Source organism: Vidua chalybeata, chromosome 15 (assembly GCF_026979565.1).
Source record: "Vidua chalybeata isolate OUT-0048 chromosome 15, bVidCha1 merged haplotype, whole genome shotgun sequence".
Taxonomy (NCBI): domain Eukaryota; kingdom Metazoa; phylum Chordata; class Aves; order Passeriformes; family Viduidae; genus Vidua; species Vidua chalybeata.
Window position 1 is genome coordinate 14,408,639 of NC_071544.1, and position 16,060 is coordinate 14,424,698.

The following is a 16,060-nucleotide window of genomic DNA, read 5'->3' on the forward strand; positions in this document are numbered from 1 at the left end:
TGTACATGTCTGGGCAGCCCAAGCCCATGCACAGCAAAAGCAGATCTGCCCCTGCCTTCCATAACTCCAGGATTATGGGATACTTTCCTGTCTACACTGTCAGCCTGGGGCCTGATGTTGGGAACCTACTCCACCTTTTCTCCTTTCACACTGACATAGCCTGTTCCTTCTTCAGGGCACAATCTGCCTCATATTTACATGCAAAGCATCTGGAAGAGGTGAGCTGTTACCATCCAGAGATATTAAAAGTAAAGGCACCACTTCTGGATGCCTCTGAGCCCCAAAGAGCTGGAGACTGGTAAAGAGTTTTGGGGAAGCATCATGGCATGCTCACCCTGTTGTTTTTAAGCATCTGTCCTTGCCCAGTGACAAAGACAAGACTCTGAGGTAGATGAGCTCCCTGCGTGACCCAGCAGGGCCAGCTGTGCATCCTCACCTCAGCTGGGAACTCTTGGGGGATGAACAGACACTAAAAGAACAACATGGCAAGAACCAAGAATCCCTAAATATGAGTTATGCCCCTTTCTGGATTTATTTTTTAAATGTAAATCTTGAGCAAGGCATTAATCTGTGATTTGGACATGAACCCAGCAGACAAAATTCTCAAATCCATCTTCCTCCTCCATTCCAGCATTTAGCAAATTGAGAAATGGAGCTGAACATAAAATTAGTAACTGGACCTTTTGCCCAAGGGATTTTCAAGTGATTTGGCCTGATACTTAGCAACTGCATTTGCTGTTTGGTATAAATTCTTACATGTCAGCTGGGACATGCAGCGGGTTGCACTAAAACCTGAGTTAGGGATCTTTTGAATGGTGGGCGGTGCCTGGCCTTCAAAATCCAAAACACATTTGGACTGAGTGTGTACAACAAGCCTCTTTCTGTGGTTTGCTAATATATTCTAGGCATTCTTGTGTGATACAGCATCGTTTCACACTCTTCAGAGTGCCAGGTTACTTTCTTTTTTTAAAAGTGACATTTTATAAGGAGATGTCATTAATCTGAGTCACTAGTTTATTTTTGCATGCTTGAGCTCTGGTTTGTGGTTAGGGAAATGGTGACAATCAGTCATAAATTTGACTTTGACTCTGTGTGAAGAGGACCATTAGAACAGGAATGAAGAAAAATCCCACCAACTGAAGGTAATGACAGCTTTCAGTGAGAACAGAACCCTTAGGGTACCTATATTTTAAAAAACAACCAATGACTTTGCATGCCTCAATTCTGGGCATGCAGATGCTCCTTAATATGCCTTGGTTTGCAAAAAGAGGGTGCCTAGTCATATTTTAAAAATGAGTCAGAGCTCCAAAATAAGCACTCAAAGCCAGAGACTTCCAAAATCAATAACAAACATAAAAAGCAAAATAACAAACTGAATTTGATTCAGCAGCAGTAAAAAAAAAAAAAAAAAAAAAAAAAAAAAAAAAAAAAAAAACCAAAAAAAAGCCACCAAACCAAAAAATCATCCTCTGTTTTTGTGCTGTACAAAGGTAAGAAAAAAAAAAAAAAGAAAGAGGTTTCAGTGCTTCATCTTTTCTTAATATAAAAGAAAAAGAAGTTGTTTCCAGCAGACTCTGTACAGCTGCAGGAATGTTCTTGGCAGGAAAATGTTTGAAGAAATAGTTCATTTTAAGCAAATATTGTGGAATATTTATAAGAAACTAATTTTGTCTTCACAATCATGTATTTGCCCTGCAAGTCGACTCTCAGAGTCTGAGCAGCCCAACAGGAGAGAGGAACAAGCAAATGTTCTTATCAGCAGCGCCGATTTGGGGTATTTGTGACCACGCAGGGAGCCAGAGCCCGGGGGAAACCCCCCGATTGCAGCTCTGTGTGTGTGTGCACTGCACAGACAGGCAGCAGGGCCTGCCTGGCACACGGAATGTTTGCTGGGAGGCTCTGAGCACACCCAGCATGTGCACACGATAGACCAGCGCTGTTTGTTTGCCGGTTACGAAAGTCCCCTGGAAAAAAAAAAAAGGCATTAGATGGCCCATTCTGCTGTATTCTAAAAATACCAGGGGCTTTCAAAGTCATTTTTCTAAAGTAATATGGGAGGTAAGGATTAATTGAACCTATTGGCTTAGGGTATCTGCATTTCTGCTCAAAATTAATGTGACAAATTAAGTTTTTATTTAGTTCTCCCTGGCTGAGAAAGGTGGCAATTATGTTAGAGTGTTTACAGCTAAAATATATGTTTAAATAATAAATATGTGTTTCAGAAACCATTTTAAACCTCCTTTTTTAACACAGTCAACTCCATTTCAAGCATATAAATATTTCAATTACAAAACTTGAATACATGTAAAATAAATTAAAAATATATTATTTACATTTCAAATTATTTATAACATACTGCTTGACAGCAACAAATTCACTCTTAAAAGGAAATTGTTTGGGTTTTCTTGACTCTTAACTTTACTTCTGAATTAGGGTAGGAGTTATATTTTAAATATCCATGCAGCTCAGGTATTTACATGGATTTTGCTATAATAAAGTCTGAGTAATATAGGACCTTTACGATAATTACCTTCACAGCACCTCTCCAAAGAAGGTGACTAATCTTATTACTGTTTTAGAGAAAGGGAATTGAACTTTAAGTAGATTATACGATTTGCCCAAGGTCCCATGCAAAGTCTGTAGCAAAATGATGCTTAATTTCAATATTAGACTTCATCCTCCAAACCACCTGCAATTATCACTGAAACTGAAGCTGGAAAAATCTACATGAAAATGCTCTGCAAGACTCTTTCTTTTTTCTTTAGTCCCTGTCTATCTGGTTTTGTTAGGGATTTTCTGAAGCCCAGTTAAAATTATGGGTTTTTTTGGATCCCTGAAACAACAGGATGAACTTTAAAATTTGACCAGAATTCAATGACAAAATAACCTGGCCAAGTTTTCTCATAATTGGGCCTTCCTGGCAACTCGGGATGAGCCTGCTCCAGTTTTGTAATGGACTCAGAATCAGAGGTTTGACAGTTCCATTTTATACTCTATTAAAGTAAAACAAAAATATTCTTCTTGGGCACTGAAAATTCCTTAGACATTTTTAGAAATGGGAAGACAAATGAAAGAACTTACTTTGTACTTCATAGGTGGCTTGTATGTGTAATTTGAATTATTTATAAATCACTATTATTTAGGGATCACTCAGCTCATGCATTTCCGCACTCGTTTACCATGTTTGTCTGCTTGTTTTAGAAAGAATGTTCTTTTCTCCTATATGATTTTTGACTGCTCTCATAGGTTATGAAATGAGAAGCAGTTCTGCAAGAGAGAGGCAGTGAAAGAGCTGCAGCCCATTGCAGCATTCCCAGACTGGCTTTGGTCCGGACCCCCTCTAACATTATTAATTCCATGACAAGGCCTTGCAACCATCAGCAACAATGTTTTGACCAGCACTCAATCTCCTGAGATTAGAAACTGACAATTAATGGCTTCCACTAATAAATAGAATCAAGATTTATAATGAAAGATCCAATTCTGCAGCACCAGAATCGGAGCAGTTTCCTCCCAGCCCCTTCACCTTTCCCTGTGAAACGTCTGCAGCCGTAATGGCTTCAATACTAACACACAAAATGCTTACACTGGGCCCAGGGGGCACTTTCATGATCACATAAGGGCTTCAGAATAGGGCTCATTTACTATCTCTCCTTTTCTGGAATGCCCTTTCATCCACACTTGTCCTCAAGTGGAAAGATGAGAGAGAGAGAGAGAGAGAGAGAGAGAATAGTGAAGGACATTAGAGAATACTCTTCACATGGAAAAAACGCTGCCATATGTGCAATGGAATCAGTAGGGGGAATGTGCTGGATATAAATTAAGCTATGGTGTTGATTTAAGATTTACAGGATGGAAGGTAAAGCATCAGAAGATCCTCTCGCCATTGGGAAGCGTTGCAGAGATATTTCAGGGAGGCTGGAGTTTGTTTCAGTATTACAATAATGAAAATTACTATTTCTTACTAAACCTCAAAAATGCTTTTTGAAAGCCCTAAGTTCAAAATATAAACCTGTCCTTGGAGCTGTCTCCCTGTGCCAGTGGGGGAGCTCTGCCATGGCTTCTACAACCCTGGCCATGGCCATTGGGGTGATGCTGCCTGGGTTTTAACTTTCCACCGCTTTTTGGGGAATGTAGGCTCCTCGATTAGTTATGTGCTGGAAAAGACAGGATTTAAGGAACTGGGAGGAGTGACAAGACCAAAAAAATGGATAAGAAACAAGGAAAGGATTCCTGTGAAACTACAGGGGCCCCTGCTAGGTATAGGATTCCACCGTGGATACAATGTGGTGCATTTGTTTGCTGCTATGAAAATAACATTTACACCAAGTATCCAGGCTTTAGGGATATGCTGTTCAGGGGTGCTGAATTCTGCAATCTCCACCTCACTGAGCTGCAGCTACCAGCAGCCAGCTTCCCTGGAAAGCAGGATCACCTAAACGTTTGTTTCCTGTGGGCCCTTAGCTACTGTAGTGCTAAACACAGAATTATTCACACAGGCCTTTATCCTCCCCTTTCCTCGGAATAAAACCCACTGAGCTAAACTCTCGGCCAGCACCAGAAGATGCAAATTCCCCTGGCTATAACGGGCTCCTGCCACAGGTAAATTTGAATAATTATTTTCATAAAACCGAGCAAGGCAAGGATTTGTGTGTCGACATTTGTTGCTGAATTAGCATGTGGCCCAGAGAAAGGACAGGCTGGCTACAAGGAGACAAAGCTGTGAGACATTAGCTATGAGACAACACCTACCTCACTCCAAACCAGCATGGTGCCGAATATGACCTGTAACCCATCAAAGAAATTGTCTCCTATGATGATGACAGTGGCACCTCCTGTAGTCCATCCTTCACTTGGACTGATGGCTTTGATACATGGTGTAGCTGCTTTTCAACACACATGAAAAAGAGAAGTATTCTGCTGTTAGAACTGGATTTTAATGATAGAAGACGTGAGAAAAATAAAATAAAAGGAGCTTTCATTCCCCCCCCCTTACTAACACAAAGATTTCAGCAATCATGTTCTTTATAGTACATATGCATGACCTCAAACTTTATCTTTGGAAGCATTTTTTTCCTTAATTAACTTCTGTTTGGTTTTATTATCTGCATTGAAAAAAAAAATTAATCCTACATTAACAAAAAAATCACAGCATGATGGGCAGAGACCAATTGGAAATCAGGACACATCCCTTTTTTTAATTGTATATGAAATGCACAAGACCTAAGTTAATAAAACAATCTCCAGTAAGCTTGCTTTATTATCCATCAGAACCCAAACTCACCAAGGAAACTCCCATAAATATTATGGAAAATATTGGCAAAATAAAAAAGGGTGTAACCCTCAGCATTTCTCTAACTGTTCTGCAGTCAGATCCAGGTTGTTCAGTATTAAACCATCCTGCCCTGATTAATGGTTTGGCTACTACAAAAAAAAAAAATTGCATCTACAGGATAAACAAGATGTGTGTGCAACACATTTTTCCATATCCATGGAGTCTCAGAGCCACTTTCTTGGCATTGTATCTACTCAAAGCCTCTGAGAGGATGTTGAAAACTCAAGTGCTGCTCAAATCTTGGACTAAGAGCTTCTGGTTTAAGACTTTGTAAGCAGAAGCAACTCAAATATTGGTGGGCTGGGGCAATATAAACATTCACATATTGATTCTCCTCCTCTGCAGCACAGGGACACCTTGGAATTAACAGTGCAGAAGCAACAGAAATAACATTACTGTAAAAATAGGCAGAAAGCCCTGGGTAACTCTCTACTGTGGAGTCTCAAGGGTGGTCACACAGGTTGAGGGAAAGAAGCAACTTCACCCAAGATGCTGCCAACTTTTTCTTGCATGAGGTGAGAATACGGCCTTGGTAACATTAGATAGCACTTTAAGTAAAGCAGGTACCTCAACAATTTCATTACTCATGGAAAACAGGTTCAAGGAGCAGCATAACTCCACCAGCCAACCTCAGTGTGGAATGAATGATTCTTTCCTGCAGATGTGAAGCCAGAGGGAAGAGGCTGCACTGCAAACTCAGGAACGGCTGCCACTGCCCAGTTTTAGGGTTTGTGGCATTTGGCTGTGAATTGCTTCTCGATGGAAAGGCTGATTGAGCTATTAATTTGGTTTGTAACTTTGATTATTTGATGATGTACTCAGGGAAGAGCACTCAGGCACGTCCTCAGGTAAGGACTTACTAAGAAGATGGGGAAATTAAAGCCACTCTGTGTTAGCACCACCCAGGATAAAACCCTTGCCCTCATGAGTTACTCAGTGTGGCAGTGTAGTGAGCTACTTGATGAGGCACAGCCCCTGTCCTAAATTCTTCTAATTGTAAAGACAAGAAATTAATTCATTCACAGAAGCCTAATTCAAAATGCTCCAGACATAGAGTGCTAAAGAGACCCCATGCATCTTTATGATTCCTCAGTGAAATTCTGGTTGGTTGGAGCTGATTGTAAGAGCCAGTGTGGCTGCTGCAAAGCTCCTTCCCGCCAGCCCCTGGGCAGGGTGGGTGGGTGGGGAGCTGGGAAGCAGGAGGGAGCTGGAAAGGGAGCAGTTGAGTCACCCTGAGCAGTGTTCCTGTGAGCACTGCCCCAGCCTCACACCACTGGTGGTGGCAGGCATAGATGGGGAGCAAACAGACCCCAGCCCTACCTACAAAAGGTTGCAAGTGTCAGGAACAAACTTTTCCACTACTTAAGCTGATGGGGATGCCAGCTCCAGGGAAAAACACAAACAGGCAGAAAAAAATCATTACCCTACTCCAAACTTGGCAGAGTACAGCCATTAACTTTTACATGAGCTAACAAAAGAAACATCCTGACATTACCGTCATGAAAACGTAGCGCGCACACAGAAGTAACTTCAATGTGTTTAATTTGGATTCAAATTACTTGCATAAAACTGTGCATAAAAACCACTGAGATGGCCAAAAGCAAATGCTTTCCCTTCAGCCAAGCTCACAGCAACAGATCTACAGTGAAAGCAGCTTTTCAAAATGCCCTTTCACAGAATCAAACTTTTTCATAAATAAAAATTAAAATCACTTCCAAATTACACCCTTTCCAGTATTCCCAGTTGATTGTGGACACATATCCCCCACAATAAAACCCAGAGATAATCAGTTTCCCATGTGTCAGAGAATAAGCTACTTTTCTTAAAGACAACAAGCAACATTTTTTTTTTTTGTCTAAATACCAGTGAATAAAAACTATTTGAGACCATAAGCCATTAACAGAAAACATATGCAGGCTTTGCTGAAAGGGTTGTCAAGCACTGGAAGAGGCTGCCCAGGGAATTCACCCTCCCTGGAGGTATTTAAAAGCCATGTAGATGTGGCACTTGGGGACATGGTTTAGTGGTGGGCTTGGCAGCGCTGGGTTTAGAGTTGGACTCAATCTTAGAGTTTTTTTCCAACATAAATGACTCTACAATTGAAAATTATAGATTCAAGTAATCTTTAAAATGAATGCAAGATACTCTTGTGCAGTTACAGGACCCCACAAAAAAGTTCTTGCTGTTTATGTTCAGATGTTCTTTGTGCTCCCTACGTTGCACTCAGAGGTTCAGGTTGCTGCCCTGTCTGTGCTGCCTCATGAATTTGATTCTAATATTTTATAAATGTCTTTGCTTCATATCAAACACGTGCCAAGTCCCATCCAGGGGAGCCAGGGGGACTGAGGCAGACACTCAGGGCTCTGTGCTGAGCTGGGGCTGTGAGTTCTTCACTGGGACACTCTCACCTGCAAAGCCACCGTGACCAACAGCACATGGCATTATATTGAAATATGTAAAAATTGTGCTGAATCAGTGCCTCATCAAACCTGCTGGCAATAGCCCAGGACATCTCCTCTGAGGATAAAAAGTCAGGACTTGGTGGTTTAATCACCAGGACAGGATGGTGCCCTTTTCAGGCCCAGCCTGAGCTGGAGTGAGAGCACTGTGCATTCCAAAAGATTTCAGGGATTATTTTTCCCATGTCACAAAAACCAGAGGGACTCCCCAACTTTCCCCACACAGCCTCTCTTATTTTAAAGTGCAAGTGTCTGTAAAGGTTGGAAGGGCTGCAGGAGGTGCTGCCCAGCCAGGGAAGTGGCCCTGAAGGGCTGCATCCCAAGGAAGACGTGCTGAGGGAGGCATCCAGACTGCTACCTGTTTTTGAGGGCACAAACCATGTTTATACAATGACATATGTGCAATAACCAGTGTCATTCAGGACACTGCTCTGTCTAAAACTTTGCCCTTCCCAGGCCCTTTGCTTGGAGCACCAAGGAGGATGGAACTGGGTCCTGTTTGCAGCATCACCACAGGTAACACTGGGAGGGGGCAAGGCAGTGACCTCAGCTCTATTTATGCCCCTGGTACAAATGTCTGGCCAGCTCAGGCCCTCAGCTCTTCATACTTCTGCTCTTAATCACTTGGCAACTTTCAAAGCACTGTCTGGAAGGTGTTTACTTCTGTGCAACCCTAGGAAAACAGAGCTAGGCAGAATAATCTTTTCACTGGAGGCCTTGATTTTTCTACATTTTGTTTTGGTCAGAAGACAAACCAAAATATAGAACTTTTTTTTTTTTTTTTTCCAGAATGCCAAGTTCCAGAATCTCTACCTGGAATTAACTATAACACTTTTCAGTGCCTCCAAGAAAAACAAAATGTTTTGTTTCAAAATATTATCACTTCTCATTCCTCACTTCTGTAACCCCAAAGCATCATTTCTGAAACCGTGTTTTTAAAACAAATAGGAAAAAAGGTTACATAAAATTTACCTTTTTCTGTAGAAAAAGTGTTTTTAGTCAAAGCCTGAAGTTTCACTAATAACAAAATACAGTGAAGGACTTTACACCAATCCTAATCAAGGCAGTGAAGTGTACATGGTTGATAACATGAACAGACTTTAAGTCCAGGGAAGAATTATAATTAAAAAAAAAAATTGCTCATTCCTACACATATGAACTTTTCTCTTGTTATTACTGAATGAACAGCTGGAAGCCAACTACAGTAACCAAAGAGTTTGGTGGCCCAGCTATCAGCCAGGATACCAAACATCCCCCTCCAGCTGCAGCAAGACCCTGCAGCTCCTTGCTGAAGGTGATGTGGCCACGTCCTCCACCTGCTGAAAGGGTTGTGAGCCTCAGTGAGCTGCTCTCCTTCTTTGCACAATACCAGGGCAAGTCAGAGCCCACCTGTGACACGTCCCACCGTGCTGCTCCTGTGGGCCAGGCTCACAGATAGAGGTGGCAGAGGCAGGCTCTGCAATCCCAAACTTATTGAGGCCATTGGGACTCACAGAATCACAGAATAATGAGGTTGGAAGAGACCTCTAAGTCCAACCTATGCCCTAACACCTCAACTAGACTATAGCACCAAGTGCCATGTCCAGTCTTTTTTAAAACACATCCAGAGATGGTGATTCTACCACCTCCCTGGGAAGACTATTCCAGTACTTTATTATTCTTTCAGTGAATTTTTTTTCCTAATATCCAACCCATACCTTCCCTGACGTAGCTTGAGACTATGTCCTCTTGTTCTGTCAGCAACTCCTGCCACTGGCTTCAAAGCTAAGGGCTCTATCAATAAATGTTAAGGATTTATGAGCAAAAACCTTAATTGCTCCAAGGAAAACAACGTTCTTATGAAATCTTCATTTTTCTCAAAGTACACATTGTTAAAATCTTATCCTCCCATACAAAGGATGGCAGGTACCCACTCCAGCACATGGGAAGCTAAAAAAGGAAAAGTTTTTTTTGTTGTGTGCTGCGTGTGCTGGTGTGTTCCTGTGTTCCCACACTTCCCAGCTACTGATATACAGGGATTTTTCTTCCCTCAAACTGTGACAATAAAATGATTACCCCGCCACAGTTTAGCATAATGGTTCAGAAACGCTCGTGGCATATTGCAGAGTTAAAGTGGAAATTATTAGGTAGCTCTTCTTTGTTATAATAATGATCACTCCACAAATAAAAGCTCTTCTCCCAAAGGTACTGCAAGGCACAAAATGCTAATTCTGAAGATTATGTGTGCGCTTTTATTAAATATTACTCTGCCCTGTCTGTTTGAGGGCTTCACTGCTCTGATTGTTTTATGAGTGCCATGTTAATGTCAGCCCCATCTTGCTAGCAGCAGGCACACATTTTAGCTTTTGTATGAGAGTTGATCAAAGGCCACGTGCTGAGGGAATTGCTGAGAAAACACGGACAAGCGATAAAAATCTAACAGATTAATTGGTTTAAATTTCATTTCAGGGCGTTGAACTTTGGCTCAGGACACAAGTACTACACTACCAGTCAGGGCCTAATTACCACATTTCCAATTTGCCTCTGAACAATGCTTGGCAGGGAGGATAATAACAGTACTAATAACAATAGCAATAATAATAATAATAGTAATAATAATAAGAATAGCAACAACTAAACAACAGCAACATCTCCCCTTAGCTTCTTGTACACATTTAACAACTAACTTTGTGTGCGGGCAACTGCAGGAGGAAATTCCTCTCCCCCACTCCACCACCCACCTGCCTTCTGAGCATTTCTACCTGCCTCAAACAGCACCTGATGACAGCAGAAATAACAGACACCCTCAGGAGCATCTGAATTTACAGAATCAATAATCTACCAACTCCAGCCCCTCACAAACACACACACAGTGGATGTTTCATACTCTTAATTAGGGACCTGCATTTCTAAACAGAGATAGCTTTTTATCCTCCAACAGAAATGATCTGTTCCACTGATAGAAAACAGAGGCCGGAGGGAAAAAAACATATTTACCACAAAGTTTATGGGTGGCCTTGGAATAAGGGTTAATTGAGCTTAGAGGTAAATGTTCACTGAGGTGAATTAGTGGGATGCACAGCTATCAGCAGGGCTCTGGGACTGCTCCTATTTAGCTTCTGAAATGTATTTGCTCTGTGATTAATATCCAGTTTGTGCTGGTGACTGTAAGAATGACCTTGCCTGCAGTTTTTATCATGAAGTGTGGTTTCATCCTCTATTATTCCATAGATGAGGCTCTGACAACAGTTGCTGCATCACAACAGGAGTTTAAATGATAGGGCACATGCTTTTATTTTTCTTCTCTTTAACAGTATTGTGACACGCAAGGAGAGTTGCATAAATGCAGTTAAAACTGGGAATTAAGAGGAACAGGGAATTTATGTCTCATCTTAGAGGAAGTACTGAAAATATCTGGAATTTAATTTAATTTTCCTTTTTTTTTCCTTGGGTAAAACCTAATTCCAGGCTAAATAAATAAATGAGCCACAGATTAACCCACAGTTTATGGGTCTGATCCTGCAACCCGTTAAATGCTTTCACCAAACTACTGACTTTTCAGAATATCAACACAAATCAGTTTTAAGCACTCAAAACCCTAACTTATGGAAATTGTGATTCAACAAACCACTCAAGTAAGTGCTTGAAAACCCTGCTGAAGAAGTTGCAGGATAAGAAACTCGATTTTTTTAAGATAGTTGGGCCCTGTGAAAAGCTCCCAAGAGCTGGGCAGTGGATACAGAACTGGGGCTCCCATCTCACAACAGCTTTGGGACATGTGTGGAGCCCCCTGTGCAGGGCAGGGCTCATCCAGCCTCACACAAGGACCAGCAGCAGCACAACCAACACAGCAGTGCCAACACTTTGGCCTCAGGACTCAACACTAATTCTGGGACTTTTTTCCAATTTAAAAGAACAAACCAAATATTTTTGAGGGGTTGAGCTGGGCTGTTCTGTTGAGTGGGGAGAGGGATTGTTTGGGTTTTGGGTGGTTTTATTTTCCCCTAAATAATATCCTCATTCATGAGAAGTGGGAATTGTCAGGCTGCTCACTCTCTGAGCATGCTGAAAGGGTGAACCTTAAAAATTCTGTCTGCCCAGGCAGTGGTGCCATTCCAGCCTGGTTTGTGGGGCATTGCTGGGGCTGGCATCCAGTACAGGCAGCTGAAAGTAACTGAAGTTTACAAAATCAGCCTGGATGGGGAAAAGTCCTCAGGACCAGCCCAAAGGACACTTCGGGGAAAGGGAATGTGGCAAAGCTTTCATGTATTTTATTGGAGCATTAAATCTTCACTTAATCTTAAGCTAAACATTGTGTTTGCTGCTTATCTGGGTGAAGTGATGATCTTCCTGCCTTCCTTTTGCGTCTCGAGCCAGCTCTGCGTCCCATTCTCTGCTGACAATGAGCAGCTGCTGTGCAGGAAGCAGGGCAGCAGAGGTTTCCCCCTGGAGCAGATAACTCCTGCAGCTTTGTGCGACACAGGCACGAGGATGTGATGCCCTGCTCCCCCCTTCCCAGCTCCTCGATATTTGGGGGTTTTAGCATATGCAAGCCTTCAAGATTACAGCAACCCTGCCAGAAATGGCAACCTCCTCCCGGTCCTTCATGACATCTGCACTGGGTGAAATCACTGAACCAAAAATACACGCGCCGTGCAGTCCCTCCAGGTTGGGGGAAGGGAAGGGAAGGGAAGGAAGGTTGCATTTGTTTCTGTTTGCCAGTAGTGAAATTAAAGGTCTTGGCTGTGATTTTCTGCTGAACATTTTGGATGCACGGTTCCCATTAATGGGAAATGAAAATGTAAATTACCTGGGATAATATCCCACCTACAATCAATACTTAAGCCAGTGTTTCTCTTTTATCCTTGCTGATGCCTCAGCTAGCAAAGTTACATTTCATGGAGTCCTCTGTGTTTCTCTTTCCTTAATGATTTCCAAAGCTCTCAGTTGTTGATCAGTGCCTGAAAAATGACTGCATGGAAAAAGGAGGCAATCCAGAATAATGAGAGACCTGTTACAAAAAAAATCTGCTCTGTATTTTACTTACAACATTTCCATAAAATAATAATTTAGTTATCTCTGTATGATTGCAAGAAATGTATTTTCATTCATTCTCTTAAACCCTTTCACATCACAGAGGAAGTTCTGGGAGTTTCTTTGCTTATTTGAGTTATTTCTTTGTTTTACTATAGGAGCTACCTCCTGCTTTCCAAAAATTAATAAAACAGTCAGAATCCTTTCTATCTCCCTGCAAATCAGTAAAACTTGACCTCCAAAGAAAGGTCTGTCATGTTTGTTTGGCAAATAATAAATTCCCAAAGAAAAATGCAAAGAAAACCCACTTAAAATTATGTTAAATTAAATATATAGGTTCAACCTAAACATTAATATATATATTTTTATATATGAACAATACATGTATTATTCTTCTTGAGAAATATATCTGCACTCTCTCTAAGTATATCTATTTCAAGAACTCTAACAACTTTATTGTCTTTTTTTTTTTTTATGTGCTACTCTGATTTTTTTATTCACAGGAGACTTTGGGCTGGCTTTAAGCTCTAATTTTTTCATTCATTATTTTTGCCTCTGAATTGCAAGGTTTTTATTTTGAGTCGGCCATGAAGAAACTGCTGCAGGTGGCTTTGGCCAAACATTGCTAAACTAGTGCCAGCCCCTCAGCTTCAGCACTCCCTGTGCTCTTGAGCAGCTCAGGTGCTCAGGGATGCACAGACTGGGTCAGGAGGAAAACCAGACATCCGAGAATATTGCACAGGGCCTTTCAAATCTTGGCAGCACCTCCAGCTTCACAACTGGGGATGGGTTTGCACAGACCTCAACACCAAAGCAGTGACTGCTCTGCTCCCCCAGGATGCACAAACATATTTTTACCCCCAAGAAAGATAAATGCTTTACCATGAGCCCCCAGATTATTGCACCTCTATTCCTTCAGCCCTTCCTCCACCCCATGGTGTCACTTGCAGAGGAACACTAAGAGTGTGTGAAAGCCAAAGGCAATAAACACCATGTGGGGGACTGAGGTGTGACACATGGATGGGATTGTTGTATCTGAGTATGGGCTCCAAAATTTTGTTAATAAAACGGGGAAAAAATCGTGTCTGCCTTTCCCATTGCAATTTCAATGGCATTCCAGAATTAGTTTCCTTTATGAAGTTATGGAGCCCAGCTAAGTCACTATGTCTATTTTAAAAACAATAGCCATATCCAGAAAGGAGACTGCATTTGTTTAAGTGCACTGAAGTTTAAAAATAGTTGTACTGATGCAATTTCTGGGTGAGGATGGAGGCAACCTTGCGAATGGAAGCCCAAAATGTGTACTATAAATCAGGCCTGAAAGTTTGTCAAAACAAACATCTCTGCATAGTTTGCATACTCCAAAACATACTTAATTTAACTGACTGGTCCTTCATGATCCAACAAAGAATTCTATATTTGCTAAATGTTAACCCTGTGCTTTACTGCTTTTCTAAACCCCAACCTGACAGAAGGGCAGGTGGGTACAATTTCCAAATTCCTAGTTTGTTTTACCACCAGCCCTGCTCCTGTTTCCTCATTTTCATTTTCCATCAGTACCGTAAGAAAACAGTAACTTCCTCATAGTAAATCTCCCTAGAGTCAGAACACAGGACCATACAAAATCCTGCAAGGTGCAACAGGCTCAGCATCCAGAGCACAACAGGGCTGAGCCTTGATGCTCCAACACCCACTGGTACATTATGGCCACACTGGCAAGGTTCAGTTAGTGATATACAGAAACGATTCTATATGAAACAGAGTGCAATCTAAATCTAATTTCCCACTGCCAAACTAAATACTAGTATTAATTACATTTTTATGACATCTTTCACTATCACAAAGAAAAAAACAGAACCCCACATCCTTCAAATCAAGACCCCCTCCTGCTACATTACACAGCACAACAATCAGAAATTCACCTGAGATGGATCCTACAGGAAACAAAGAATTTATTTTCCTGATAAAAACAAGATCCAACTAATATTAATTTTTAGCTGGGATCTCTTTGTTCAACGGAACTGAGAAAGTCTGCCCACAACAGAGAGCTCGCAGTAATTGTCTTTCAGAAACAAGAACAACCCGTGCAGAAACACAAAGCAGTTCTGCCAGGGACAGGGAGTGCCTGCAATCCAGTTTCTTCAAGGGAAATTCAAGTACCCTAAGAGTTCTTATTCCTCATCTGATTTCTCTCACAAATCACAGGCTCTCTAATGCAATTTTCTGGAGTCTGAGAATCATAAAGTCAAATATGAACAAGTCTAGTGGAAAATCTGTGACGCTAATCTTGGCCTACGTTGTACTTTTAACAGGCACTGAATTTGTGCACCGGATTATCCAGATGGCCATACAGGAATCATCCTGATAGGATTAAACCTTTGTGCTGAACTCTGCTCCATCTGTTCTGGGAGGTTTGCCTATCGCTATCAGAATATGAATGCTCAGCCTAGGTCCAGCACCACGACTGAAAGCACCCATTTACCACACACACACACACACATGTGTACATGTGCACACACAGCTCCCCAAGTGCTTCATTAGTAATGTGAGATGAAGCTACCCCAAAGTTTACCACTAAAGAAACATACTGGTTTTATTACTTGTTTGAAGAACAAAGTGCGCTGTATCTAAATTCAAACAAAAGAGCGTTTTTGTTGTTGTTCTGGGACTTGTTCAATTCATTAAACCATAATACTGCCATAAATTTATAGATGAAGGCATGACTAAACATAAAGCAGCAAGGCTCTTCATCTTTGAAATCTATTAGTGTATGAGGATGTATGACACAGTCGCACTTTGAAGATGTCATGGTTAAACATTTCAGATTAAAAAACAGCCAGCAACAAAACACATGTATGCACACAGAACTGGTAGCTGCTCTTTGCAGCTCCATCTAGTCACAGCCCAAGAACAAAAAAGTAATATTCAGCCCCAGTAAAAGCAAAGCTTATTCCCATTAATGTTTCTTTCTGCTTTTATTATCTATTAATGACAGTCTCCTGCATTCATTGCTGCAGCCTGCCAGATGCAGCAGAGATCCATATTCATTGTGTGCAAAAATTGTGCTCGGGCTGTCTCTGACAGGTTACGTAGAGCTGCCAATGGAGGGACCAAGGCCCGATGCATGGCCTTGGTTTTTCAGGCCCTGGGCCAAGGGGAAAGGTAGGGAATCTGGCTCTTCTGCAGGAAAAGCATCCCAGTGATCAGAGGGTTTAGCTAAATTTCTGTTCTGGCCAGAAATACTTGGAAAACT

The 16,060-nt window shown here is 41.6% G+C and overlaps 1 protein-coding gene across 4 annotated transcripts in view; it reads right to left on the reverse strand.

Annotated features, from left to right (window-relative positions):
• The window catches only part of EBF1 (EBF transcription factor 1), a 266,307-nt gene that overhangs the window by 61,492 nt on the left and 188,755 nt on the right, over positions 1-16,060 (reverse strand). For 3 of the 4 annotated variants that reach the window (XM_053956790.1, XM_053956787.1, XM_053956789.1), the window contains exon 9: positions 4,753-4,883. In XM_053956790.1, coding sequence (XP_053812765.1) covers positions 4,753-4,883 — 131 coding nt within the window. Of the gene's footprint in view, positions 1-4,752; positions 4,887-16,060 lie in introns of all 4 variants that reach the window. The other variant, XM_053956788.1, reaches the window with a different exon arrangement.